This window comes from Phalacrocorax aristotelis, chromosome W (genome assembly GCF_949628215.1).
Source record: "Phalacrocorax aristotelis chromosome W, bGulAri2.1, whole genome shotgun sequence".
Classification (NCBI taxonomy): Eukaryota; Metazoa; Chordata; class Aves; order Suliformes; family Phalacrocoracidae; genus Phalacrocorax; species Phalacrocorax aristotelis.
This window is the reverse complement of record NC_134310.1, coordinates 6,063,690-6,090,642: the sequence shown is the minus strand read 5'-3', so window position 1 is coordinate 6,090,642 and position 26,953 is coordinate 6,063,690. Positions and strand designations below refer to the sequence as shown.

Below are 26,953 nucleotides of genomic sequence, written 5' to 3'. Positions count from 1 at the left end.
TGTGTTTCAGAAACATCCCAAACTGCATAGCAGAAAATGCCAAATCTGATTTATTTGCATAATCCCATCCTGTCTGTGAAATGATGATGATAGTTACTATCACCAGCCCCAGGCAATCTGCTGAAGTGGTTGATGTAAAACTTAATTAGTGAAAATTAGAATGAGGATTTAGAAATTTTGGACAATAGAGCCTGCCAGATTAATCTGATATTTTCCTTCTCCTATGAAAGAGAAAGTTAAAGGGTGATGTAACAATCTCATAGGTCTACTGGGTGAAGAAGACTTTGTTAGCAGATGGTTCTTCAATCCAGCAAGCAAAGAGATAACAAGATCCAATGGCTGGAAGAAGAAGCTAGATGGACTCAGACCCCAAAAGAAAGAATGGAGTTTTAACAGTGGGGATTATTAATTGCTAGAAAACCTCCAAAGTGTATGCTCTTTTCACTGGTGATTTCAGTTCAAATTATCATGCTTTTCTAAGAGATGTGTTCCCTCAGCAAACCTCCAGAAGGAGATTGGAGGGTTGCTGGCCAGGGTCCAGGCAACGTCTGAACTCTCTGTCTACACTTACATCTCTACTGCCTTCCCCATCTGTCTGACCCTGTGTTAGAGCCCCAGCATCTCTGCAAGGGGCTGTGCTCTCATGACTCCACACATGACAGGGTCACAAGAGTATGAACATCACTCAGGTTTGTGGTTTTTCGTGGTTTTTTTGAGGGGAATTTTTATTGGGAAGGCTGTTAGTTCATGCATGGATGTGTAGCATGGCACAACGTGGTGTAAATGCCGTGCTGAGGTATATGCTCGGGCTGGGTTTCCTGCCGTCTTTGCTATGTGATATTGATTAAACGATCCAACAAACAAATGAAGACAAAGAAAATGATGGGTAGCCTGGCTGATGGATGAGTTGGAGCATGCAGGAATGCAGAGTCAGAAAGGAAGAGCAGGACTTTATCCACCTTATGCATAAACAGCAGTGCTAAGCTATAGTCACAAGGGACGGATGTCCTCTCCTGTTCGGGATATCAAGACATTCACTTGCCTGTGGTCTCTAGGGTTGTCTGGTATCTTGGTCTCTCTCTATCTCCTCACATGGAAATGCAGGTCTCCAACTAGCTGTGTCTAACCTTGTGGGTATGGCCTGGTGCTCTGGCTTCGTGTCAGGGTAGACCTGGCTGTGCCTCAGCTCGTCGCTCCTCCGTATGGTGTTACGAGTTTCTCTGTAAGATCAGAGCCCCAAGCATTCTGCACCAGGAGGTCAGAAGTCAGTTACTAAAATAATGTATGGTGGCTCCTTTTGGTGGGAATTAAACACAGCTTGTTCAAACTCACAGCGAGGGAATGGAGTTTGGCAGAGAACTGTCACCAAGAGGTTATTCAAGTGCTCTCCTACAGCGCTGATACATGCTGAATTTATCCAACGGCGCTGCACAGAAACAGAAGGAAAAAATTATTTTTAATTTTCAGACCCAATGTCTGTGGCTCGAGGTTCCACTCCTACTGCTGCCCCGGCTGGAAAACGCTGCCTGGAGGGAACCAGTGCATTGTCCGTGAGTATCCATTTTCCTGTTAAGGGCACCAAGGGAACGAACTGCCATGTGGGAGGGAATGCATATCTCACACTTCAGCAGATGCCAGAACATTTCGTAATCCGCTGGGACAGGAGCAGCAATTGCTGGGAGTTCTCATCTCTGCTAGTCTTGGTTAGAGCAGGGTGGCTGCAGTTGGTACCATTTAGTGCATGGCCTTTTATCTTCTGCCAAATTGCCACTGTGGTCCTTGTTGCTTGACAGTTTGTGTGCCTGCTTTAGAAGATTAGCCTCAAAGGAAAGCTATTGGTGGCTCCTGAGAAAGTTACATTGGAGCTGCTTGTTTAGGTGAAACAATTCAGTTAGTTGCTAGCGCAACAGCTAGATGCTGACGTTGCAAACGTGATGGCATGAGACAGTGTCTCCGAGCAGGAATTTGCATCTTTCTTTGAGTGGCCACCCAAACCAGGATGCTTATTTAGATAAATCACACCCCTGTGTTCTCAGGTAGCTGTCCTATTTGGAGCAGAGCATTACTGTGCTCTCAAGTGCTGATATACACCTATAAAATCCATTAAGGGGCTGATGTTTTGCATTTCTGTAGGTTAAAGGCATGAGCTATAGGGAGATGAAGGAGCCTGCCCTTTGGAGGACGGTCCGGTGTGAAGTGAAAGCCAGCTCAGGAGTAATGAATGAGATTCTCATTGGAGTCAATAGGGGTAATCACACCTGCATTTGGTCATGCTTCATACTGAAACATGGTCAATACATGGTGTCCTGGAGGTATTAACCATACCCTGGACATGCAAAATAGCAGACAGCACTATGGGATGCTTCTATCTCCCAGTATTTTAGCTTTCTGAATAAATCTTCTGCATTAGAGCCCACTTGGAATTGTATGTAAATGCCCTTTTCTAAAACTTACTGAAAATAATTGACAGTGGGAGGTTTCAAGTTGAGGAGAAAAATAGGCCTTTCTAGTTGGATCTCCCACGTAAGACAAGTCACATACTTCAGAAGTAATTCCACCTTCAGAGTGTAAAACTCAGCCACCTTTGCAAGAAACACCTCATGCTTCCTAAAATAGAGCTGTCTGAGACCTCAGATGTACAAAGCTGAGCCCAGAGCTGCAAATATTCTCCTCTCAAAGGAAATGTGCCTATTGTATTATGAGTGGTGGGGCGAGTTGATGTGTCCTTGCACACAATGAGTAAGCAGCACCAGAGCATTTTACACACCTAGAAAGGCAATAAAGAGGTGTGATGACTCAAGAGTTAACTGCATCTGATTTCACCCCGGGTTGATGGTAAGGCATGGAGTTCTGTGCCCTCTCCTTCCCCTATGAGGAGAGACAGGCAAACTCACAAAATCCTCCTCACCATCCCGTGGCCAGCAGATGCCCCACCAAGGACACAAGGCTTGAGTTTAATGGTGGCTGCAGTGAAGGGTTAAGGAACTCACAGCCAAGTAGCCGCTCTGTGGCATGCGGGGTTAGCGACATTCAGGGTTGTCTGCTGACTTTTCTCATAACTGTAAAACATGCCATCTGGGCTGGAGGTCCTCAGGGGACTGTGTGTTGTAATTGTATTTATAAAACACACAAAGAGGAGATACTTTCATGGGGCTCCAATAAAATCTGTGCTTACACAGGTGGAACAATACTGCCAGCTATGCTGTTAGCTCCCGTGGCACAGGAAGGGGAAGAGATTAGCAGGGGTCCCAGGCAAGAAAGGATGGGGACTGATATGAAGGCATCCTGCTGATGCATCTCTGGCTGACTCAGGCTCAGCCCCTCATTCAATCGGAGATGCATCTCGGTAACAGCTGGTCTCCTTGATGCCAGACCGTGGGCTGCAAAATGCTTCATGGAAACACAAAAATTTTAAGGAAAAGAATAGGCTGGCTTCTCATGGACGTCACTTGTCTCTGCTGAGAAATGTTTTCAGCAGGCAATAGTAGTGAAATGTACGTTCCCCATCCCCTGCTGCTGAAAAAGCAATGTGGTAGCAGGACCAGCCACAGGCTGTGATAAAAGGAAGGTGTCTCCAGGAATTCCCTGTGAACAAGTGGATCCTTCCCACTTTTTCAGGGTCCTCAGTAGGTGCCCCCAGCTTCCTCCCCAGGTTATTATTCTTAAAAGAGATGAGTTCACACCCTTTCATCAGCCAAAAACACATCTGCGAGCAGGTTCAGAGCACGTTGTGCTAATCACTGTGTCCTTCTCTTCCTCCAGCAATTTGCAGGAATTCTTGTGGTGATGGATTTTGTTCACGGCCAAACATGTGTACGTGCTCCAATGGACAACTTTCTCCCAACTGTGGCTCAGCTGGAGGTAAGAGAACGTTGCTGGTGATCCTTCTCCCTCTGCAGTAGTTATGTGCTCTCTTAAAAATTTCCCAGTCGCAGTGGAAGGAAATCTCTGAAATATTTTGTTTTGGCAGCCGGGTTCTGATCTGAATCGGGCAGTAGTCATGAAATCTTTCATTTCTTGTGGCACTTTTAGGAAGGGTCCTCACTGCCCCCGATACCTGGAGAAAACTGACAACCTGCTTGCAATTTCTGCTACTTTGGTATGAGAAATCCTGCAGGATGCAGCTCAGAAACCACATCTCACAGCAGCAAATAGCAGCATGGCTGCCAAAGAGTCCATCCACCCTGGCTGTTCTTTGAAGTGGAATTAAATCTGTCACTGCTTTTGTTAACGAAATAAATATTTTTTTCCAGTGGAAAAATTGATTAAGTTTTTCTTAGGCTGATTTTGCTGTCAGGGAGAACTGCCCAGCATTTTTAGCAAGCTGCAGTGACACGATGAAGTTGCGTGCTAGCTGAGCTGGGAGCACAGAACCTGCATTGCCACTTTTTCTGCTTTTTTCTTCTATCTATCTCAGACATTCAGGACAAAAATCGGACAGCTCTGGGAGGAGGACTGGGTGGCTGAGGTTTCTGAAAAACAGGCTGTGGAGGACTCAGCAGTGTGACAGTCACATATCCAGAAGGCAATTCCTATATCCCTCTGTAATCCCTGCAGGATATATTCAAGACCAGATCCTGCTTGCAACCACTCTGTTACCCTGCAGCACATGGCTCTGCACAGAAAACACTCCTCTTGCTTGAGTCTAAACCCTGACAGCTAATCCCAGAATGCCAGGTTGGCAGGGACCTCAGGGATCATCTAGTCCAACCTTTCTAGGAAGAGCAGAGTCTAAACAAGACGGCCCAGCACCCTGTCCAGACGACTCTTGAAGTGTCCAACGTGACCGAGTCAACCACTTTCCTGGGGAGATTATTCCAATGGTTGACTCTCCTCAGTGTGAAAAATTTCCCTCTGGTGTCCAATCGGAATCTCCCCAAGAGCAATTTGTGTCCATCCCCCCTGTCCTCTCCATGGGACTCCGTGTAAAAAGGGAGTCTCCATCTTCTTTGCAGCTGCCCCTTAAGTACTGGTACATGGGGATGAGATCCCCTCTGAGCCTCCTTTTCTCAAGGCTGAACAAACCCAGCTCTCCCAGCCTGTCCTTGTGTGGCAGGCTTGTGTACTTTCTGGAAGGGTATTATTGCTCCTCCGTGCCCCCTTTTCCCCTGGGTTGTATTGCTGGAAAGGACCTGGGAGTTACGGTAGACACGAGGCTGGATGTGAGTCACATAACAGAGCTCGATGGCCACAAGTTGCTGCTTGGGATGTTGAAGCTTGAGATCTTCAGGCATGAAGAAAATTTTTTTTACACTGGAAGGTGATGCAGTGCTGGGCAGGTAGCCAGAGCTGGGGGGGATCGCCCTCAGTGGAGGGTTTGAAGACTTAGCTAGACAAAGTCATAGCCCACTTAATATGTGGGAGGCTGGATGGAGACGTCCAGCAAGCCCTTCCAACCACAGTCCTGTAAACCAGCACGAGGCCCACCTGGGTCAGCACAGGCTACGCGCACCAACAGGTCTGCCCAAGGGGGCTTCACTTGTTTCTAAAGCAAGAACACGGTGTGAACGGGGGTTGGCCCGCACTCTAGATCTCCAAACGTGGGCACTGATACTGTGTGACCATTTGTACCTGACTATATAAGCAGACCACCCATACATGATGACACTGCTCAAACACACCAGCCAAAAAAGAATCCTGCAAGCAAAGAAATAGAGCTGTGGCACGGTATTGTTTTAAGAAGGCTGATTTTGCTAGTGCCCTATGCAAAATGCAGAAATTAATGCAATTTTGTAATCTTTTAAGGTCTCAGAAGGCCATTGCTAGAGACAACCAGAAATTTATTTTCCATTATTGCCCATCCGTGGGCAAGCTATTGTTAATAAAGTGACTTGCAGGCATCTGATCGAAGGCCAGAGAACTAGCCCCCCCAAACCCCCAAACCACATTCAGGGTGTGACTCAAAGAAGAGAATTCCCAGCATCTGATTCCAAAGTGCCACGTTGTGCTACAGCCCTGCAGATGTCCCCGGCAAGTGCTCAGCACCAGCGCCTACGTGTGCTCCGCAGACCTTCCCTGCACTTTGCTGAGAGGAAGGTGCTGGAGAGACAAAAGTTTCTGGAGTGAGGGTCCATATGTTAGCAATCACGGAGGAATGCAAGGAATGCTGTAAGCAGTATATACATTTGGGCACAGACCTGGCATTCCCCTGAGCCTGGGGTGGATTTCAGCGTGCACTCAAGGGAGGTAGGTTCCTCTGCAGGGGCTTCATCAAATCTGGCATTCATTGTGGGGATGTTTGGATCTGCATTTATCACGAATGCTTCAGGGAGGTAAAGCAGACAAATTGTGCATTCCAGAGGCAATAAAAGCCACTCTGCCTCTCTCTGTCATAACAAAAACCTTGGTTTCCTACTTGGGGGAGTAAAGATATTTTAGGAGTAATTTGCAAGTGACTGTTTAGATAGTAGCAGGCAGTAAGCAGGCAGAAAACCTGCCTGCAAACTCCACTACTGATGGCTGGCAGAACAGCTGTGGCCACCGATCCTTTAAAATAAGTCGTAGAACTAATCCAATCCAAGCCGATCATGGGAAAAGTTAACTAGGGCGAGCTGTCATTTTCTTCTTCCTAGAACTTCGGTCTCTGCTACCCTGGAAAATCCTGACAAAGTGTAACAGGCCTTTAAATTCTTAGTTGAAAGACGTTCTTCTGCACTTCAAGTCTGCAGGGGGTTCTAACAGTGCCTGCCTTGGAGATAAGTCAGTTGGGGATGGGACCTCAGGGCTTTTGGGATCACGGCCAAAGAAATGGGGCCTGCTCTGTGCAGCTCCAGGAATAGGCTTCGCCAATTAGCTGGAAAATTTCTGGATGAGTGTCAGGGCTTTTCTTACGTCCAGACCCTGAGCTCCCAAAATTTCTCAGCTTCACTAACCCTTGCCCCTTGCTGAATGCATCAAACGCGAGGGCTCAGGATGCTGTGTAGGGAAGAGCTCTGACAGATGGACAGCTCTGACAGACAGACACTTCCTAGCTACCTCTGTCTCTGGGCAGCCCTCCCAGATTTGCTGTATGTAATTGCTTTCCCAGGGCTGATTAATTGTAGCGAGGGGTGTAGGGTAAGCATGTGCTGGAAGCAGTGCCTTTTCCCAGAGAGACCGGTCTCATGTCTGACAATCTGAGCAATGCTTTGAAGCCTCAAGCTTAGTTTCCTTAATGATTAAGCTTTCATCTAAATTTGGCCTGATCTCTGGCCGTAGAGCAATAGGAAGAATAGTAGACATCATGACTAATTCAAACCACACTAGCAATGCGTGGATTAAATGTACAGCACATGTGCCGAGCATTTTGAATGCAAAGCTCTGAGACTTCCCGTTCCACTCCTCCTTCCTTTTAGGCTTCCTATGAACAAGGCGTCAACCATATAATTATCCCTATTGGACACTTGTGAATCCTACTACCTTTTGGACAGACATTTCACTTGCATTGGCCCCAACTCTTCCTTGCTTGGAACTGATGTTGCATGCACAGAAGAGACGCAAGCCACAGCTGAGCATCCACTCACGTATGCACGCTCCAGCCCCACCTTCTTCAGGCTGCCAAGTCACGGCCCCTCCTATCCCTGGCAGACACGTACTGTGGTGTACATGCTGAAAAACAGTTTTCACATAACTCGCTATATAACCTCAGGCACTTGCAATGCGAGTTGTCACATTTTACAAAGGAAGAATGCATTGTTCCAGGCATTTCAGTAAAGAAAAAAATCTGCTTGACCTGCATTTGTAACTCAGTGTTTAGCAGTAAACCTCCCCTTTTGGGCTCGTCTACTTTAATACCACATTCCTCAAACATTGAATAGTGATGAAAGAGTTAAAGCCAATACTGGCTTTGTGTCTACATTAGTATAAAACTCCCCAACTCTTATTTATTGCTATTGTTTCCCTACAGTGCATTAGTCATATTCTGTTTGTCATAATCTAGTGTGAATGCTGAACATGGAAAGAAGAAGAGATGATACATGCTTTTCTTTTCAGATTTCTTAAAATAAAACTCCTCTTGTATTAAATGAATCTCACCAATAAGGCCACACAGTATTTATAAAAGAAAGAGCAATATCTCAAAAGTTGATGGTTTTCCCCCACCAAAGAAATTCTATCCTCCAAACATCTCATAGGTCTTTTAATATGAAGGCTTTTTAAATATTAGACAACCCAGAATGTGAACAGTGTGGTTTTAAAATGGAGCAAAGCCATAAAAGAGTAATAAAAAGGGTATGAAAATATTTGAAAAGTGTAGTATCCCAAAAGAAAGGGTTGTTTAGAATGACAGAGTTATCAAAGGGAGGTATTGGGTAATTCGCCTTTGCTCGCAGTCGCATGAGCTACCACAGGACGTCCTGTCGAAAGGACAAAGCTGCAGATGTTTGATCGGGGTAGATTCCTTAATGAAGTAAAATAATGAGTGTCTTTAGTTTCTGTGGAATAAGGGCTATTGATATTACTCTAAAAACTGTTTGCCACAAGATAACGATGATATCTTGCCCTGTATGAGGTGGACTTGAAGAATTACATCCCCTAAATCACCCCTGGTCTCGCAGCGTGTTCATGGCTTTCCCCTGACTGATCAGTTTAATACTACCAGGAACAATAAAAATGTCTTTCGTCTAGGGAATAAAGAACAGACTATAGTATTTACTTTTGTAGGCAACTCTGGGGTAATTATACCTCGGCAGAAGTGCAAGTGTTTAACCGCTCCATGGGTTCCTTTCCTACCATGGGAAGTCAGCGGCGTCTCCATTTAACTTGACATCACCCTCAGATTCTGCACCGAGACAGGAGAGTTCTGAACACCCGTTACCTGTGAGGTGTTCACAATTTGTTGCGTCGGCGTGTAATATTTCCCTGCTCTTCTCCACAGTCCAAACCTGCAGTGTGAGATGCATGAATGGGGGGAGCTGCAACGAGGAGTCCTGCCTCTGCCAGAAGGGCTATACTGGAACATACTGCGGGCAGCGTAAGTACCTGCAACGCCTGCCGTACGCACGGGGAGCTGCAGGGCGAGGCCGGCTTCACGCAGCCTCACGACGGAGGCCCCCTTGCACACGCTGATGTGCTCTTTGACGTCAGGCTGTATTCTCCTCTCCGCTGGAATCTCAGCCTGCTCTCCTTAGGGGGCACAGATCTATATCTGTATCTATATGTATGTCTATAGCTATAATTTTACTGTAAATATATATATAAATATATACAAATATATATGTATATTAGATATAATTTATCTGTAAATAGTTTTAGATAAGGAACATATTCCAGGTGAATGCGCTTTTTGTGGGAAACCTTCATTTTATCTCAAATGAAGTCTTCTTTCAATGAGAAGAAGAAAAACCAAAAAAACCCCAAACAAACCAATATTGATTATAAATTATGCCTGGCGAGTTCAACTTTTAGTTCTGTTTATTTGACGACACTGACTTTCTATAGGGAAACCTCAATATAGTCATAGAAAAAAATTTTTACGATGTTCTATGACTCGGTTTTCTATTCTGTCAAATCACCTATACCTCTCATAGGGAGAAAGTTAATTTCCTCCCCCCACTTATTTCCCATGAAAGATATTTGGCAATTTGAAATCATTGCTCACACCCATTGTAGAATTAACAACCAAACAACTTAGGTGCCATCTTTAATAAGTAAGCAAGTATGCACAATGGTTTTGAAAGAATCTGTGATCAAATGGAACTTTCCAGGCAAATTTCAAATCCCTGTATCGATGTAAGAATCACTAAAGTTCTTAGTGAAATCTGTGAGAAGTTTTTTTTTAAAGATGGGCAAAACACCATGTTTCCCCTAAACTTATCCTCAGCTATGACTGATTCATTTTTGCTGAAACTTTCCAAAAAGTTCAACTAAAGGCAGACACGCCATATGGAAAATTTCATTCTGAACAGCTAAAACTTGGGAAAAGTATAAGTAACAGCAAACCAGGGCTTATAATGGAACGTGCTAGGCAACCTTAATTATGTGCTGCTACCAGCTCCACCTATAATATCCTCAGTAGAGTTTTCATAATGGTTCAGATATTGGCAAGACATCACTGACAGGGTGGGGAACAATGGAGAGTCCCACTGGCAGCGTCCCAGCAGAGCAGATTTCGGCTTCCTCGGCCCTAAGGTGGGTGTAGCCTTTGAAAGCTGTGGAACGCTGCGGTACCTGCCCTCTGCAGCTCAGAGCTTGGCGCTAGACCAGTGAGGGCCACGCTGAGGTATCGAACGAGATTGCCATGCACCTCACCTTTCAGGAGGTTATATTCTTCTCACCTGCAGTGCGCTGGTGTTTGTTGCTGGGTGTCTGGGTAGCTCAGAGCGTGAAGCTCTGAATAGGAACTGTAGGAAGTGTCATAACTACTCCTCTCATTAGTCAGTACAGCTGCTGAGATGCTAGTAGGCCAACAGCATCTTTCACAACCAGCAGTTGCTCATGTCATGTGCAGAAGTGTTCCTACGTCCTGCTCAATTAGCTTAGCCTCAGCCCAGGGCGTAACCAACAACCTGCTCCTTTGAATTCTGCCCTAGAATATTGACTGCAGGCTTTCAGCTACGGGTAGCAGGACTGATTTTAAGTCAATGAATACTTGTGTGCTGATCAGACTGCTTCTTCTTTGCTTTGGGTTCGTGGGATTAAATGGCAAACAAATCTCCTTTCCTCATGTTTCACCATTGTCACATGTTAAACATTTGCCTTTATGCAGTTCCTCATTTGTATCAGTTCATCTTGACCTTGACATTTAAATCCCAATGCTGACTTGAATGACCTGAGATTCCAGAGCACAGGAAATCCTCTCAAGTGAAATAAGAGCTTATGGCCTTTTTATAAAAGGCTTCATTCATAAACAGGAAGTAATTTTTCCAGGAAAAAATATCAGACCTTTCTCTGTATGTTCAGTGCATGGAGGAGACTCCTGATGGGTGAAGTAGGTTATACTCCAAGTCCTGCCAGCACCACATGTCTCTCGTTGTGGTTTCACTAAGGGCAGAAATCACTGGTTTCTCTTTCTATTTCAAAACAGCTGTCTGTGAAAACGGCTGTCAGAATGGAGGTCGATGCATTGGACCAAACCGTTGTGCTTGTGTCTATGGATTCACCGGTCCCCAGTGTGAGAGAGGTAAGGAATGCATTTTTATGATATTATCACTGACAGAGCACCGGATGCGGAGTTGTATGTTTAAACACGTGATACATGATTTTATGTGAATTTCTGCTCGATTCCGCTGCCCGATGATATAACCTGTATGACAACCCCATGCCCAAAGCACTCCCTGACATCCCTGGGCATTACATGTACAGGATGTGGAGTTCCTACTGACCACACAGCTGTTCGATGTCTCTGGATCCTCCTCCCTCCACATGTGGCCTCTTGTAGCTGTTTGTTAAACATCAATAAGCCCCTGTGCTGAGTACGAAAAGGGTATTTTTCTCTTGGGCATTTCCCTGTTTCTTGTCTTGATAACCTGGGAGTGGCGTACAGATGCCAGGAAGCCCCTTACCACAGCACCCTCATGAAGGGAAGGTACACCATCAGTCCCTTCCTAAACACCAAGAGAGAAGGGAAAAACGTAAACCAAAATTTTAAAACGTGCCAGTGTGGTGGGTTGTCCCCAGGCAGCAGCCAAACACCCATCCTGCGTCTCCCTCACTCCCCTCTCCTTTGGGATGGTTAGAAGGTAGAAGGAAGGCAAAAAGACTCATGGGTTGAGATAATGTCAGTTTAATAAGGAAAGCAAAAGCTGCGTGTGGTAGGAAAGCAAAATAAGGAATGGATTCACCCCTTCCCATTGGCAGGCAGATGTCCACGCAGTTCCTGGGAAAAAGGACCTCAGCACCTGTAATGGTGGCTTGGGAAGACAAACACCATAACCATCTTATATCCCCTCTTCCTACTTCTTTCCCTGAGGTTTTATTGCTGAGCATGGCATCATATGGTGTGGAATAACCCTTTGGTCAGTTGGGGTCACTTGCCCTGGCTCTGTCCCCTCCCAGCCTCTTGCCCAGCCCCAGACTACTGGACTGGAACTGGAGAGCAAGCCTTGGCGCTGTGCAAGGACTGTTCAGCAACAGCCAAAGCCCTGGGGTGCTATCCACACTGCTTTAGCTCCAAAAGCAAGACACGGCACCACGATGAGGGAAGTTAACTCCATCCCAGTTAGACCCAATACAGCCAGGTAGTTTTGGTGCCCATCCTGAGTTACCCTGAGCGGGACTTGCAGAACTCTCAGCGTTCACTGATCCTGCTCAGCACCGCAAGTGCGGCTCGCTGCAGCTCGCGCAGAGGAGCGATGTCTAAGGAGTGAGGGACCACACGCAGTTAGGGATCACGTGCAAAACGCTGGTTTAAGGACTTGGCCAGCTCGCACAGGAACTCTGTCAGACATGGGCAGACAGCAATTCACCGGGCGAGCACGCAGCTCCTCTATCAGTTAGACCATTTCTGTAGCCTCCTGCCTCTCTCACTATATAGAATCAGATTCCTGCAGCAACTCTATTTATTGCCTGAATTTGACCTGTCCTGTGTGCTTCAGGAGACAGTTACTTTTGGGTGAAGGAGGTCAGTACCATGTACCATCAAAAATTAAAACTAATGATGTCACCAACGCTAACAGCCAATAATTTTCAAATGAACATGGTCCTGAAACCCCAAAAGTCAATATTCCAACATTTGCAAAATTATTTTTATGGTTTAGTACTATATTTACTTGAAAAATATGACCAGAACTTAAGGTTTTCCATGAAAGAGCCTTATTTTAGTAAGAATGTTTTGAAGGGAAACATAAGCCAACTCTGGTTTACTGTAAACCTCACGTGGTTTGATGCCAGCTGCTCATCCAGTATGAATTGAAACAGGGCCACTAAGAACCACGCTTTTCACCAGCTAAGAATATGGCTCTTGGTGACATGTGGCTTTGCTGTATTTCATCCAACCAGCGTGTGCTGAGCGGCCAGATCAGATTTACATCTGGGCAGTGTGGGTATGGCTGAGGTTTTGGCTGAGACACGAAATTTCTCCCTTTCCTGTTGGCTTAGATGGACATCTCACGACACTGCTCTGATATGATTTTTGGCGAGGGTCAGAGTGCCACAGAGCATAAATGAAACTGAAACATGATTCCAAAGTGCAAACTCCCAGGATTAAGATCAAAGCACCCTGGAAATATTCTGCTTTTCTAGCCTCTCATTTTCCTGAGATTGGGCTAATTCTGTTTAACTCCATGTCCAAGGGTTGGACTGTTCTTGCCTTTAATGTTTTTTTTTCCAAGTTGGGGATTCTTGGCAATGTGATTTAGAGGGTGAGATAGGAATAACAGTTGGTTTCCGGTAGCCCAGGCATCAGTCAGCCCTGCTTGAACAGCGGCCAGCAGAAATAGACAGAGCTCAACATAGCTGTGCAATGTTCCCTGGGTTGCGAAAGTATCTACCGAACCTAATGGTGCAGGTGCCCCATAAAAGGCCTCTGCTGTGGTTTGAGCCTCACATTTATTGGATGCAGAGAAGGGAAAGCTCTTTAAAAGCCTCCACACACATTTACTGAAGTAACTATTGTTCCAGTCTCCTTTGTACTCTCCTGCAAACACAGATATCAGTTGAGCACTGCAGTTGTCTAGACTCTAAGCCCTCTCCCTGCCTTTTTCTAACACACACACATATGCACGTGCAGCTATGCATTACTTTAGGTATGGAAAGGTATTATGATAACAGCCTTTCTCTTTTTTGAAGGCTCTGCCTTGCAGCATTCCTTCCCCTAAAGCCCTAAACGTGAGCTCCAGAACTATGTTTGTAGAGCTGCTTTCTTTTTTTCTGGCTCACGGGGATCTGAAGTATTGAGATTCGTAAATCGATACGGACATTGGCTGCATTTGAAAAGAAAGCTGGAAATGTTTCAAAGAAACTCCTGGATACAGCAGTGCCAGGAGGGACTGAAAAATCCAACTGTCCTGACTCTGCGTGGTAGTGGAGGGGGTAGGAGAGAGAGAAGAGGCAGGGAAAGGTGGTGTCTGAGCAGGGGCAGGCTTTGGAGACATCTTGTAATGTATAAAATTCTTTAAATAAAGAGAGCATTTTTACAAAGCCTTTAGAGATTTGGTTTAGTCCAGACTTGTACTAAGAGACAAAACAAGCTCTCCAGCTGTGTATACACAGGTCTTCCCTGCCAAGACAAACAGAGCGCTTGCTTTGCTAAGAGATGTTAAAAGTTACACTTTTCAAAGAGGCTCCTGGCTGGGCAGTCTGTGAGTTTGCAGCCAGGTGAGGTGGTTGTGACTGACCTACCGAGGATAATTAGCGTGACAGCGAAGAACTTAACCCTTCCAAGGAGAAAATGAATTCCTGCTCTATCACTGGGCCTGTTACGATGAAGTCCCTAAGCACCAGACGTGCTGGAGACATGACCACTGTTGGATTTCTGTTCAGTTTCTCCATTTAAAGCAGCCATGGTATTTGACATGTTTACAAGCATCCTTGGGAGTTTCCAGTAACAGGAGACTCAAGTAGCAGGCTTGGAAGCAACAAGGATCATCTATAGCTCTCAGTTTAGCTCTGAGTCTCATTCCTAAAGATTTTCCTGAAGAAAGATTAATTCAAAGCAGAGCCTGAAACCCACTGACTTCATACGTAGGAAGTACAGGTTTCAGCCCAAGGCTTCGTGGTGATGCTCTTACAGCACGGCTGGGTACATGGTTGAGTACTCTGGAAATTCCTCGGATTCCTGCCTGCATCTCTGCAGGCGTAGAGCTTCCACTAATGCCAGTTACTGTCTAGCGAGGCATCACTCACCTTCCTCCTTCCCGCACAGAGTAGCTACTGTGTTGTTTCTCGTGGGGGAACCATTGCTAACTACTAAACGCGGCACGCTGGCGTCAGGCAGTAAGAATGCGCTCGAGCATCCTTGTGTCTGCAGCTTCGAGAGCACAAAAGAGACTGTCCTGGCTACAGAGTACAAAGAAAATGACAGGTAGTTTAAGCTGGCTTTCACTGCCTTTTAGGAAAGAAAGCAGAGATAATGTGATACATAGAGTCATTGCCCTCGCTTCTGTGCTGAGAGATGTCTACTGATTGGAACCAGCTGGGCTGGCAGATCAGACCACGCTCAGCCTGCAGAAGAGAGGACGTGTTGTAGGATACTTCTCCCCAACTCTCCCAGCCCCAGTGCTGAAATGGGGCAGTCGGTTTGAATTGTAGCTGGGGAATGTGGAGATGTTACGTTCTGAGCACAGGACAAAGCTGTGCTGCTCCGCTCTGAGTCTGGCCCACTGCTTGCGCTTGTTTGGGCAGCTCATTACTTTGCCCTGTTATGTTTCTCTGTAAAATAGTAGACATTTTGCTGCAGCACGAGGACTGTGAGGAGTCACCAAAGGGTTGCAGAAAGGCTTGTAAATCGACTGCTAACAGTGAGAAGAGCACAACTGAGGCAGGACTGTGTGTTGAGATATAGTCAGCTGTGGGTTTGCTCCTGATGATGTTCCCAAATAAGTCATCTCCAGGCTGGAGCCACAGTGTTAAATAAACCATAAGATGCCGCAGACTGAAAAGCTGTGTTAAGAGACCAGTCTGTTAGGAAGGATGGACTCGCTCCAGCTCATACTGCTGTGGCTGGCTGGTTCTGGACCACGAGCTGGTTCGCCTCCAGCCAGCATAGACACACTGGATATTTGATGATGTGCTTTTACAGGTGGAGATGTTACTTCAACCTAAGAAAAGACACTGACTATTTTCAGCCTGGCATAAATGCCAGGAAATGTGGTTGTTAAAGAGCCCCTCATTACCAAAACTCACCAGTATCTGTGTTTCAAGCGTAGCAGGAGCAGGGCAGATGATACCAGCACACAGGTGACACTGAACTGCTGACTCTTTGGGCTTGCAACTTGCTATTATATTTGGGGACCTCATCTGTCTGCTCCTCTGCCACTCACCTGCTCCCTTACCAAAGATTTCTGTAGGAGAAGCCCCTTGAGCTCAGCACAGGCATTACCAACAGTCCCAAGGGATTTCTTTCACCCAGGAGAAATGACTGAGTGGTTTTTATCAAGCTGAGTGCCAGCCTTCCTCAGGGACATTTCGCCCCCAGGACACCTGGATAAAATGGTGCCATTACTTCAGGAGGAGTCTTTGGTCAAATAGACTTTATACCCCAAGGGCTGTACCCTCATCAGCAGTGCACGCACTGCCAGAGGTGGCTAGTTGGCACTGTCACAGCAGGGTGGGATGTCCCTTAGCAGAGAAGTCTTTCTTGTAGTGTGTGAGAACCTGTGGAAGCAGGGACTGACCCAGGTCCTTCTGCTGAAGCAAGGCAAAGGGACTGAAAGCTGAAGGAAAACAAGTTCAAACTGGAAAAAAACAGATTGTGTTTTTAACAAGGGGGTCAGTTTCAACTGGCTGTCTTCCACAGGCATGTGCTGGACAGGGGGGTCCAGTGCAGGGGGGCACTACACAGCTTCACTTTAGACTGTGGGGTAGATGTGGCCAGCTGAGCACAGCACGCCATGGAACCTTGTAGATGATGGAGTGATAATGGCACCGAGGGGCAGGATTCACTGACCAAATGCAGACGTTGCCTTTAGGATAAGCGTATGCAGAGGGGTGATCAGTTCTGCCACACACATATGGACTCTGGACCTCTCTCCATTCAAGAAGTGAGTCCCACCTCTGCAGTCTTCAGCTCAAGAGGGAAGGGATTTCTGAGGATGCGTTGTGGCTAATCCATATGTAGTAGGGTTTAGGCAAGAGTCTCTGGTTGTCATGTGCTGGCTTGGTTGATGTTGGACTTTAGACCAATTCATCCTTACAGATGTATAATCTGTAAACACCTGAACAGTATAAAGATAGTTGTCTGTAGGCTTCTCTCTGCTGCAAGGCACAGCGTGGTGCCACGATCTCAGACTGTTATATGCACAGAAGGTAATACCGTGAGAAGATATGAACTTGTTTCAAAGAACACATTAGTTCAGCTAATACCTGTGCTGAGCAGTCAGGGTCATCAGAAAGGCTTGTTAGCTTTGTACAATTGCTGTTGTTTCCAGTGCGGCCATTAGCTGTTCCTTTGCTCTCTGGAATTGTGCTTTCCTACAGGGTTTGGGCTATCAGTTTAGTCAGGCAAGGACTGAAGAATGTGCCCATCTGTGCTGATGAAAAGAAGGCATTTAACCCCCACACATCTATAAGATTACAAATTTATTTCGAGTTTTAATTTTTCTTTATTTTGAATTAATTTTGCTATAATCGTAAAAAAATATTTTATTTTTAAAGTGTAATAAACTGTAATAAACTGAGTTCCTCCTGCTGCCATACACTCAACAAGCTGCATGTTCAACAGCTTGGGGCTCCAGTAAGAGGCTGCTTTGTAATGGAAGCGATCTAACTACCTTCACACTTCATTCAGGAAATACTCCATTTCAGAGGTAAATACCTTAATGGCTAGGTACTCAGAGAATCTTAGCATCATTTCCTCCCTTTACTTGACATCTTCAGGGACGAAGAACTAGTGAATATATTGTATAACCCCAGCCGCCTTTGGTAACATGAACTCGCATTACATCAGTGTTGGAGGAAAAGCTGCAGTACAGAAAAAATGAATCTGTGGGGAGAGAAGCCAATTTTTTTTCATAGTTTTACAGCAAAATGAAACATTTTGATATCACGTCTTTGATTTCACCCTCCTTCAAGTAGGAAAAATTTGTTGTAAAAAGTGACAACGTTTGACTGAGGTGAAGGTGTGGAAGCTCCTCCCGCATTCCAAGGATGAGGTTTAATTTGGGGTTTTTTTCCATCTGAATGCTGAAGTCTTCACTGTGGATGCCAGTTGCTACCTCTCACGAAAGAACGTATTCTTTGGCTTTGGAAAAAAAAGATTTTTAGAGTAGCATTCTTGATCCTTGTGGAGACCGTGGTTCCTCTGATTCACCCAGTTCAGAAGACCCTTGCTAAGTCTGCTGGGTCTGCATGTCCTCTCCTTTTAATGGTGCAAGGTTTCCAAAAGCTTAACTAACAAACTTGTAGGGGTTTGTTCTTCAGTGCAAACACTCTGGGCTGAGCTGAAAGCCAGCTGTGCTCTTGAAGCCTTCAATGGTTGTTCCCAAGTCCTGTATCCCATGATGAGCCTTGGAAGTGATTGTGTCCATGTAAAGCTAACAGCATATTTAAAACCAGCACCCAGTGCCTGAGTTGTGGCTCTTCATTAGGCAGTGCAAGAAAACAAAGCCCTGTTGCTGCACACAGTGTTTCGAACATGGAAAAAAACCCCAAATATTAGAGCCACAGCATGTCCTAGTTGTGCAATGTCTATGGAAGAGGCAGTGTCTATCTCCTGTTCTTCCATAGTCCTCACTACAGAACTGCTCTCTTTCCAAAACCATAACCAGGACTGGGTTGGATTGAAGTGAAAATGCTCCCAAACAGCAGCTTCTCACCAACAGAATCCATGGCTTTCAACATTTCAATGCTGTTTTCGAGAGATTGTATTTCTCCTGCTTCTTTCCAAATCCCTCAAGAAGGACTGTCAACCATTGTGTGAGGAGGACATGGGCTTTCAAAAATTGCCATTCTTAGAGTGGTTAAACACATGACAAAGAGGAAGCCTGAGAGTCTGTGTCTGGGGCTTGATCCCATCCCATGGCAGGACCTTGGTTGGTCTCTTTGTGGCAGGTCTCCAGGTGAAGCCACAGAGCACTCAGTGAAGAGCAAATCATGTTCTGTGTGTCCAGTGCTTCACCAAAAGCACCGTAGAGTATCAGGGCCTCGGGATGTAACCAGAGTGGGCAAAAGCAGGTCCCAGGCAGCTTCAGAAACAAAGTTCCACACAATCCCCTAGTAAACACGACATTCTGCTTATATATTTTAGCACGTACATAACACGAGAATCTCCTTTAATGTGCACTCAGGGAGGATTTCTGAGTCTCCATAACATGGCTGTGTCTGTAGATTCTCCAAAGTTTCAAAAGGATCTTGATGCCTTTTGGGAGGAGGGTGCTAGTGAACCCAGGGTTCCTTGTACTGACACAATTCCAGCCTGGAAGAAATCTCTATTGACAATGAGTCAGACTAATGCAAGTCCTCAGATGACCATATTTCTATACGCTGTATCAGTTTCTCAAAGATCCTTACTGTATAGGAAGGCAGTTCCTCTCATCTTCATAATTTCATTTGAGTTCTATCAGTCTAACTCATCCATTGTCCTGAAATATTTAAGCACTAGAATAAATGCCTATGGAGGCTGTGGATTTTCATATCTGTAAGTGTTTAAGAGCAGCTTATACAAATATTGGTTAGGTCTGATTCTGGTAGATGTCTAAGGGAAAGAGAAATCCAAAATCATCTCTAGCATTCCCTCCAGCTGTAGCTTTTCTAGTGACAGACCATATATAAACAGAATACATGTTCCAAAACACCATCTTGTAACATACAGACGGATGCTAGTGCGTGTCTCAGCACAAACTGCACTTTAATCCACTCAGATTTCCAGATGGTGGGAATATTGCAGAATACCCCGTTATTCTTGCTTGTAAGGCCTCTCCAACCCCCCTCCTGAGAGGAGTTATTAAGAATGGCTTTGCCTCAGCTTTTCTGTTTCCTCTTCATAATGATTTTTATTTCTAAATTTTCAGCCTTATTTGGAGGCTTAGGAGAAACGAAGCAGCCACACAGGATGCGTCTGATCCCCATGCATGCGAGCAAGGGCGGCGGCAGGAAGCAGCCAACAGTAAACATGGTCCCTGTGCCCACTCCCGTCTAATTCAGGTCACAGTCCTGAACTTCCCAAATGCTGCTTCTAGTGAAATAATTATTAGGGATGTATGTATTTCATATCTTTATCTGGAAAATCCCCCAGAGCCCAGACATGCAAGAACGTACATCATACATATCAAGAAAGGGACCGCAAATATTCTTGGAAATTCAGTGATACCTGAGGTAACTCAGAAAGGTCTTCAATCTCAGCTTTTGCATTTCAGAGGAAGATACATCAAATTAATTAACTTGAGCTGCTCGGTAGAATTTTTGTTCTGGGAATAAATGTCAGGTTGGCAATAATATCTCCTCCGTACAACCTCTGGCTGTGCCTGAGGTCCAGTCCAGCTGCTCTCCTGAAAGAAAAGCAACACTCAGCAACAATCCCAGAGGAACGGAGGCATCCCAGAAACATGGACCAGGATGTGGCTCCTGAGACCAAACTGAAATTCGCTTCGCCTGGGCCTCCACATGCGTCCCCTGACTGCGAGGCTGCTCCAGGGCGTCGTGCACTCTTACTTGTTTCTTGGGTTTCAGTTCTCTGGGGTAGGAACAAGACAAGGGATAGCACTGGCCACGGTGGCTCCTTTCTGTCACGTCCACTCAAAGCCGTCCGAGCGGTGTGAGTATAGTGTGCAGCTGAGGCACGAGTTTGCCTGACACTCGGCAACCCCATCTTCCTATCAGTTCCAGATTAAGCTTGACATTATTTTAACGAAAAATCTTATGGAGGAATGGTATTGGCAGTGGTTAAGATTTTTTCTTCCCCCAGATGATCTTTTTAATAAAAGACTGTGTTTACAAAGAGATTTCTCATCCTTGTTAGAAACCAGGCATTCAGCTGATTTTTCCTAGTGCTCTGCTAATCCAGATGTTCAGACAGAAAGCAGAACTCATAGCTGAGAGATGTGATGGAGTTCCTCCTCCTCAGCCTGCCTGGAAAGGTGAGGCATAAGCTCCCATTTCTGTACATTTTGGTAGAAAAAGCATTTTGATAACCAACTGCAGTCCAAAGAGCAGAGGTTGCTCTGACATCTATTGCTATAACTTGCATTTATGCAGAAAGGTCTGGCAGAAACCACTGTGAGTCAAGTTCAACTCTGTACTCAATTGTAGGCTGCCGTTTTCTTCCTGCATACAGGTTTACTTGATAAAATAATTATAGTTCTGTGAAACCACATTTCCCTCTGATCTCTGCAGAAAGCCAGTCACAGTGTGCTGGGAGTACTGGTGGGGTGTAGACGCATCTTGCACATATAATTTTCCTGCACGCCCATGGGGTTTATGGTACAACCTTTAATAAGACAATCACATACTACGTTTCCCCCTGCCAGAGGGTGGGCAGCACTCCCAAAGCGCAGCCACTTCATACCTTTGTTTGGTGCTTGGTGTTCAGCATGTGGCTCAGAGGCTGGTTCACTGTGCACAGCGGGAACCAGCCTCTGGAATCGGAATTAATTTCCTCCAGACACCTTCATGGAAACACCATTCTCAAGATTTATCTTAAAATCTGACAGGAGTGTTTTGACTGGGATTTTTAAAAACTGCTTAGCCCGGGAGCAAACCTGTTTCAGCCTCAATAGGTAAAATTTGGCAGAGGTACAAGTAATAGCGAAGAAGGTCTTTGCAAAGAGATGCAGGAGTTGACCTTGCCCATAGGCAAGCCATTTGCGTTGCCACTAAGAAGCACAGGAGCATCTGAGTCAGCTGTAGCTGAGTGAGCCGAGAAAGCTGGGCCAGCATGGGTTGGGACCTTCTTGTCCCTGCAGCCAGCACCTCATTACCTGCTCTGGGTTGGGCAGGAAGGTCACTGTCTTGTCTTCTGGCACTTCATCGCTCTTGGATGCAGTGAAATGTGGCTTTCTCTCTCTCATTCTCACTGTGGAGAAGGATGTCCATGATGATGAGCCTCCTGATGTTCTTAAACATGCTGATCCTTGTGGGAGAAAAATGGCAGGAAGGTAAATGCCTGGTTTCACATTTCACCCAAATCTGCAAGGGCTGTAAGCAGCCCTCTGCCGTCTGCCTGTGGGGCGCGCAATGCGGCATCACGTCGCAGGCACAGGCTCAGTGCAGCACATTTGGAGGTAGATGCGTGTACGTCTGCAGTTCTGGTAGACTGATATCAAGCCAAGGCTGTGCATCAACTCTGTTCTTTGCAAATCCATGAAGATGGACAAGGAGGAATACAGGAGAGGCATTGTTTGGTCCACATCTACTCAAGGCCCTGGGGCAGTTCTGTGAATGGGCACTCAGCTCACAGTGGGATAGCAGCTCCAGGCCTGGTCCAACCAAGCAGGGTCCACACACCCCATTTGTGGCAGGGAACTGGAACGCCTCTCATCGAATGCAAAGACAAAGCCTGCTAGAGTATACAGGGATAACAAGATGATTAGGAGAGTGCAATGTTTCCACTTCCATTAATTCAGTCTGAGAAGAATCTAATAACATGCTCTTTGTATCTACTCGGTCATTTCTGAGACTTCTTCCTTCTATTTCAAGATACTTTAGCTGTGGATAAGCTTCTTCCAAAGAACACCTTGCCCTCCCTAGCACAAGCATTGCATTGCCACTTTTGAAACACAAAACCTATGTTGAGTGCTGACTCTCCTCATGCACGGTAGCATTAATACAATCAGGCAAGACCTGAAAAACCATCCACATTGTTTGGAAGTCCTTGCTCAGTAGTCCTTGCCCTCACTTCCTCCCAGCTCATTGTCCCAGAAGGGAGTTAGGCAAAATTCACAAACCCTCTGCCCAAAAATGCTTCCCACCTGGCAGACACAAATTTCTCCTTCCCTTTCTCAGCCCTATCAGGAACACAGAGCCAGCTGCCCAGGAGGAATCCCCCCAAATTCAGCCACAGCTCAGCCCAGCCCAGCCACCGTCCCCATATACTCTTTCCCTCGATATCCAAGAGCCTGCCCATGGCCATGATCTCTGCCAACGGAGTCTGAGAGGTGCAAGGCTTCCACGTGGGGCAAGTGTGCGTGTGGGGAAGAGACTGGAGCTATCAACCCCCTGTGCTACCACCAGCACCTCCATCTCTGCGCTAACTGACCAGGCAGCAATTCAACAGCCCATGGTGTCTTCCAGGACGTAGGACGCAGCATGGCAATGCCAGCCCCCTGCTCCAACTCTCCCAGACATTCCCACAACTGCTGGAACTACTGGCCCCACGTTGCCGTGTATGTGCTTTGTGCCTCAGATGCTGCTCCAGTGGAGAGGGAGGAGGGTTGTGCATGGAGCTCTATCTCAGGTTTCATCAGGCTAAGACTTTGACAGGAAACTGTAAAAATAGGACAGGAAAACTTTAAAAAGTTCTCCCTTTACTATTTCCTTTGAATATGTTTTTTCAGCACTTGGAATGTCTGGCCTTATAAACTGCCTCAGCCAGCTTTTTCTTTTCTGCAAAAGTCCAAACAGTTAAACATCAGGAATGCGGCTGTGTTTGTATGAGGTAAGGAGATGACTAGGTGGAGAAAGTATTCCATGAGAAAGGAGCCCTTTACGGAGACCCTTGCGCTGTTCTCCCTGCATCCACCATCCCCCCTCCCACCAAAGCCGTCACGTATCGACACAGCCTGAGAGGCTTAGCAGATATCGAGAGCTGCGTTGTGTGCCGAGACCTACGATCAATGTCGTAAAATCTCTGCATTCACTTTTAGTGGGACAGAAAGAACCGCAGGATTTTTGCGTGTCTCCTTTCAGTTGGTTGGTTGGCTGGTGGCTTTTGGATGCTCTTCCCCTGTGTACTTTCCCATATGTTCACGGTGTCTCTATGAGCAGGGAACTAATTCCTCCATTAAGCATTTAATTTGTAAGTTATCCGCTCTCCTGGCAGGTCCCAGAGGGCACAGCCAGCCATCTCCATGGGCTCTCTAGGGAACACCCCATCACAAGCAGCCAGAGCTTGTGTGGGCATCTTTTTGGGTAGAAGTTTGCCGAGGGATCTGCCAGATCAGTGCCTTGCCTTGGTTACATCGGCTCTCGCTCACTCCCAGAGCTGGCTGTCTTGCTCCAAAAGCCCAGAAGGTTACAGACAGAAAGAATTGCAAGGCTGTGCCCCCATGGCCTGGGGGACCAAGCCTCCTGCTGATGGAAATCATTCATTGAAAGGAGAAAAATAGATATGGGCCTTGATATCCGCTCCCCTTGCTCTCCTGTACCCGGTTGCTGGAGCTTTTAGAAAGCAACATGGAAGTCTGCCAACGCCTGGGGCATGTGTTGTGGTGACCTCATCCCAGCAAGGTCTGTAGCTCCCCAGGGATTACTTACAGGCAACGTTTGTCCTTACTGTTTTAAGAAAAAGCCTTCAGCGAAAGCATTGTTTATTATGAGAAGGAATTTGATTTTTAGCAAAGAAAAATCCCTTCTTCCTTGCTGCTCTATTTATTTATTTTGTAAAGAAGGAATTCACCCAGCCCATGGCCTGCCTCACGAGGGGATTCCAGCCAAATGGTGCCAGAGAAAGGACAGGCTGAAAGACGGGGTGAGAGTGCAGAGGAGAGCTCTTCAAGCCCTCCACCTTCCCTTTAGTCTGGGCTCTGCAGATCTGCTTACCTGGCTGGGGTCAGGCGTATTCGTGTTTCTGGGACTGTTTTAAATAGCAATGAGAGTAGTGCAATTGTTCCTGCTTTTGCATCTTTACCCAGGGATCTGAATTCCTACTGCAAGCATTAATTTACTCGGTGACACCCTGCTGGGTAGAGGGATGTTATAGAAGTGGGGAAAGCTATCCTTCTTCTTGTGAATATTTTCAAACAAGATGCTTCTCTTTAAAAGTGCTTTGTCAAAACCTGCCAATTTCCCCAAAGAGATAGAAGAACCAGTTAAAGGGGAATAGAATGTTCATTTTAAATGCCTTCCCCCCCGCCCCCAGAGAAGCAGTACTTTAGATGGGATATGAAATGAAGTTGTAAATACTTCAGGCTCGGGTACTGTTTCCATTCAGGTGTTACAAAACATTTGAGACATGCCCTTGTTTATGGAAGTGTTCAGTCTCAGATCTCCTTCAAGATAATCACTCTGAGTTGCTGAAATTAACATTTCCTTGCAAAATAATGGCGTTGAGTTATGCTGTATATCCCAGGGACACATTCCCTACAGAAGATTTCCATTGTCTTCATTTAGCATTGGGGAAACTGAGCAATAGAGGAGGTGCCTTCCAACTGCTGCGCATAAATGTTTGATAGCCTCAGAGTGGTAATTTTAAATAGTCTGAAACTGATTATTCTTTTTTAACAAGACCAAGCTGCATTTCTGGCATAAATTATAGCCACAGTTGGCAAAGAGTAGCGTGTCGTTCTTTATTACCTCTTGTAGGAGGTGAGACAGGTTCTGGCAAGGTGAACTTAGGTTCAGTAGGATAGGCAAAGCCAGGCCGGCGTCCCTGGTCAAGCACTGCACCCCAAGTGCTGGAAGCAGGGAAACTGTGAGGCTTTGTGTGCTGGCTCGGCTGAACCAGAAGTACTTGAACCCACTTACTGCACTTCAACGTCCCACCCCTGCCAGCAGGACTCCATGCGGCACGTGGGTGAAGGCAGATGTCCACAGCAACTGTGAATCATTCCTCCACTTACATCCTAGACGCAGTGATTAGGAAAGTTAAAAATGTCTACAGGGATATTTTCAGGAAGCTCTCTGCAAGCGGAATAGCGTGGCTCAGTGTGAGAGCATGTGTAATGGCAGAGATCCCACCCATTAACTCCCCAAGGCTTTGCGGCTTGGAATTGTCAGGAATGACCATTCGTTAGCTATAGGGGTTCCTAACGATCTCCATGACAACCAGCCAAACATGGAAATTGGGAATGAGGTCTATTCCTGTTGCGCTTCCTCTTCTGATCACCTCTGGGGCCTGTGCTGGCTGCAGGATTGGGTAGGTAAGACTCAGCATAGCCCCAACCTGATCTGCAGCATCTGCAAAAGTCCCTAGTCCAGGCTACGTGGTGCTTCAAAGCCGTAGTGCCTCGGTGGGGTGGGGGTGGCGAGGGTTCGAAAACAAAGAGCATAGCAAGGAGTCAGATTTCTTGTGGTTAATACAAACACGTTGACGCCTCAACTCTGATTCCAAGGTGCCTTTTGCAATCTGAGCGCTCTCCCTCCCTGCTGGCTGCTCAAGACAAGTAGGCATGAATAGTAACCTAATCGGGCTCGACAGTGATAAGAAATCCACAGACTGAACATGCTGAGCGCGTTGGAATTAATAGGGCAAGAAAGTTAAATGAGATCAGTGCATGGATGAGGCTGATGATAGATGCTGGGAGAGAAGCTGATGTCAGTCCTGGGCTGTGTGTTTACCGTTTGCAAAACTGAATTTGGAGAGGTGACGTCAGGCAGTGAGCTGGCACGGCGATTTTTGCAGCTCCAAGTGATTGGTGAAGGCCCAGGTATGCATGGCCCTGCTGCGTCAGAAGTCTCTTCTGTAGAGGTGAAAAGATTCTGACTGATTCCCAGAATAAACCCTGATCCAGTATTTCTTGTGGCCTCTTTAATGAGAACTTTACCTGCAGATGGCAGGGTGGAACTCATCCATATCCTACCACTGGGCACTGTTATTGTAAGGCTGAGTGAGCTTGAAAGAGGGAATAGGAAGAAATCTCCGCTTTCAGCGGGGAAGGCACCTCATCTCTGTTTTTCTAAGAAACATTCCAGCAAAGACCAAACTTCTGAAGGACAACTACCTGCAACAGGGTTCCTGGAAGGTGGGATCTGCAAAAGGGCTTTAGACATCTCCTAAGCATGCATATTTCCTTAATAAAATTTGATTCGTGCCTCATTAAAAATTTAATAATTTGACCATTAAAATTAACAACAGATGGGAGCTGGAATGCAGCCAGCCTTTCTGGACTCCAGACTGAAATTTCCTTGGCTTCATTCCCTCCAAAGAAGTAATCTACATATGAAAATCTATTTTTGTCAATTATTTGTTTAAAAGGGGGTGTTCTCCTTACAATCGCGCTTTCATTATCAGTCTCAAGGAATCCTTGCTGCAGTGCATCCAGCCGTGCCTCAGCAAGATGACATGGGAGGTGAAAGTTTACCTCTTTCCACTCTGTACCGCACCACCATGCATCGATTTCGGGTTATACATTTATGCGATCTGACTTTCTAAGTCAGGGCCCTTTGTAGGTACCCACCACAATAACATCAGCCACATGCTCTTCTCCATGCTCCTTTTGACTAGGAAAGGGGGAAAGCAAGCCCTCTTTACTGGGTATTTTGGTATCGTCCTAGGGTTAACAAGGCT

At 46.1% G+C, this 26,953-nt stretch overlaps 1 protein-coding gene across 3 annotated transcripts in view; it reads left to right on the top strand.

Moving 5' to 3' along the window:
* The window catches only part of FBN3 (fibrillin 3), a 115,964-nt gene that overhangs the window by 19,132 nt on the left and 69,879 nt on the right, over nucleotides 1-26,953 (top strand). For all 3 annotated transcript variants that reach the window (XM_075077991.1, XM_075077994.1, XM_075077992.1), the window contains exons 3-6: nucleotides 1,468-1,550; nucleotides 3,763-3,861; nucleotides 8,855-8,950; nucleotides 11,003-11,098. In XM_075077991.1, the coding sequence (XP_074934092.1) occupies nucleotides 1,468-1,550; nucleotides 3,763-3,861; nucleotides 8,855-8,950; nucleotides 11,003-11,098 (374 nt within the window). The remainder of the gene's footprint in view (nucleotides 1-1,467; nucleotides 1,551-3,762; nucleotides 3,862-8,854; nucleotides 8,951-11,002; nucleotides 11,099-26,953) is intronic.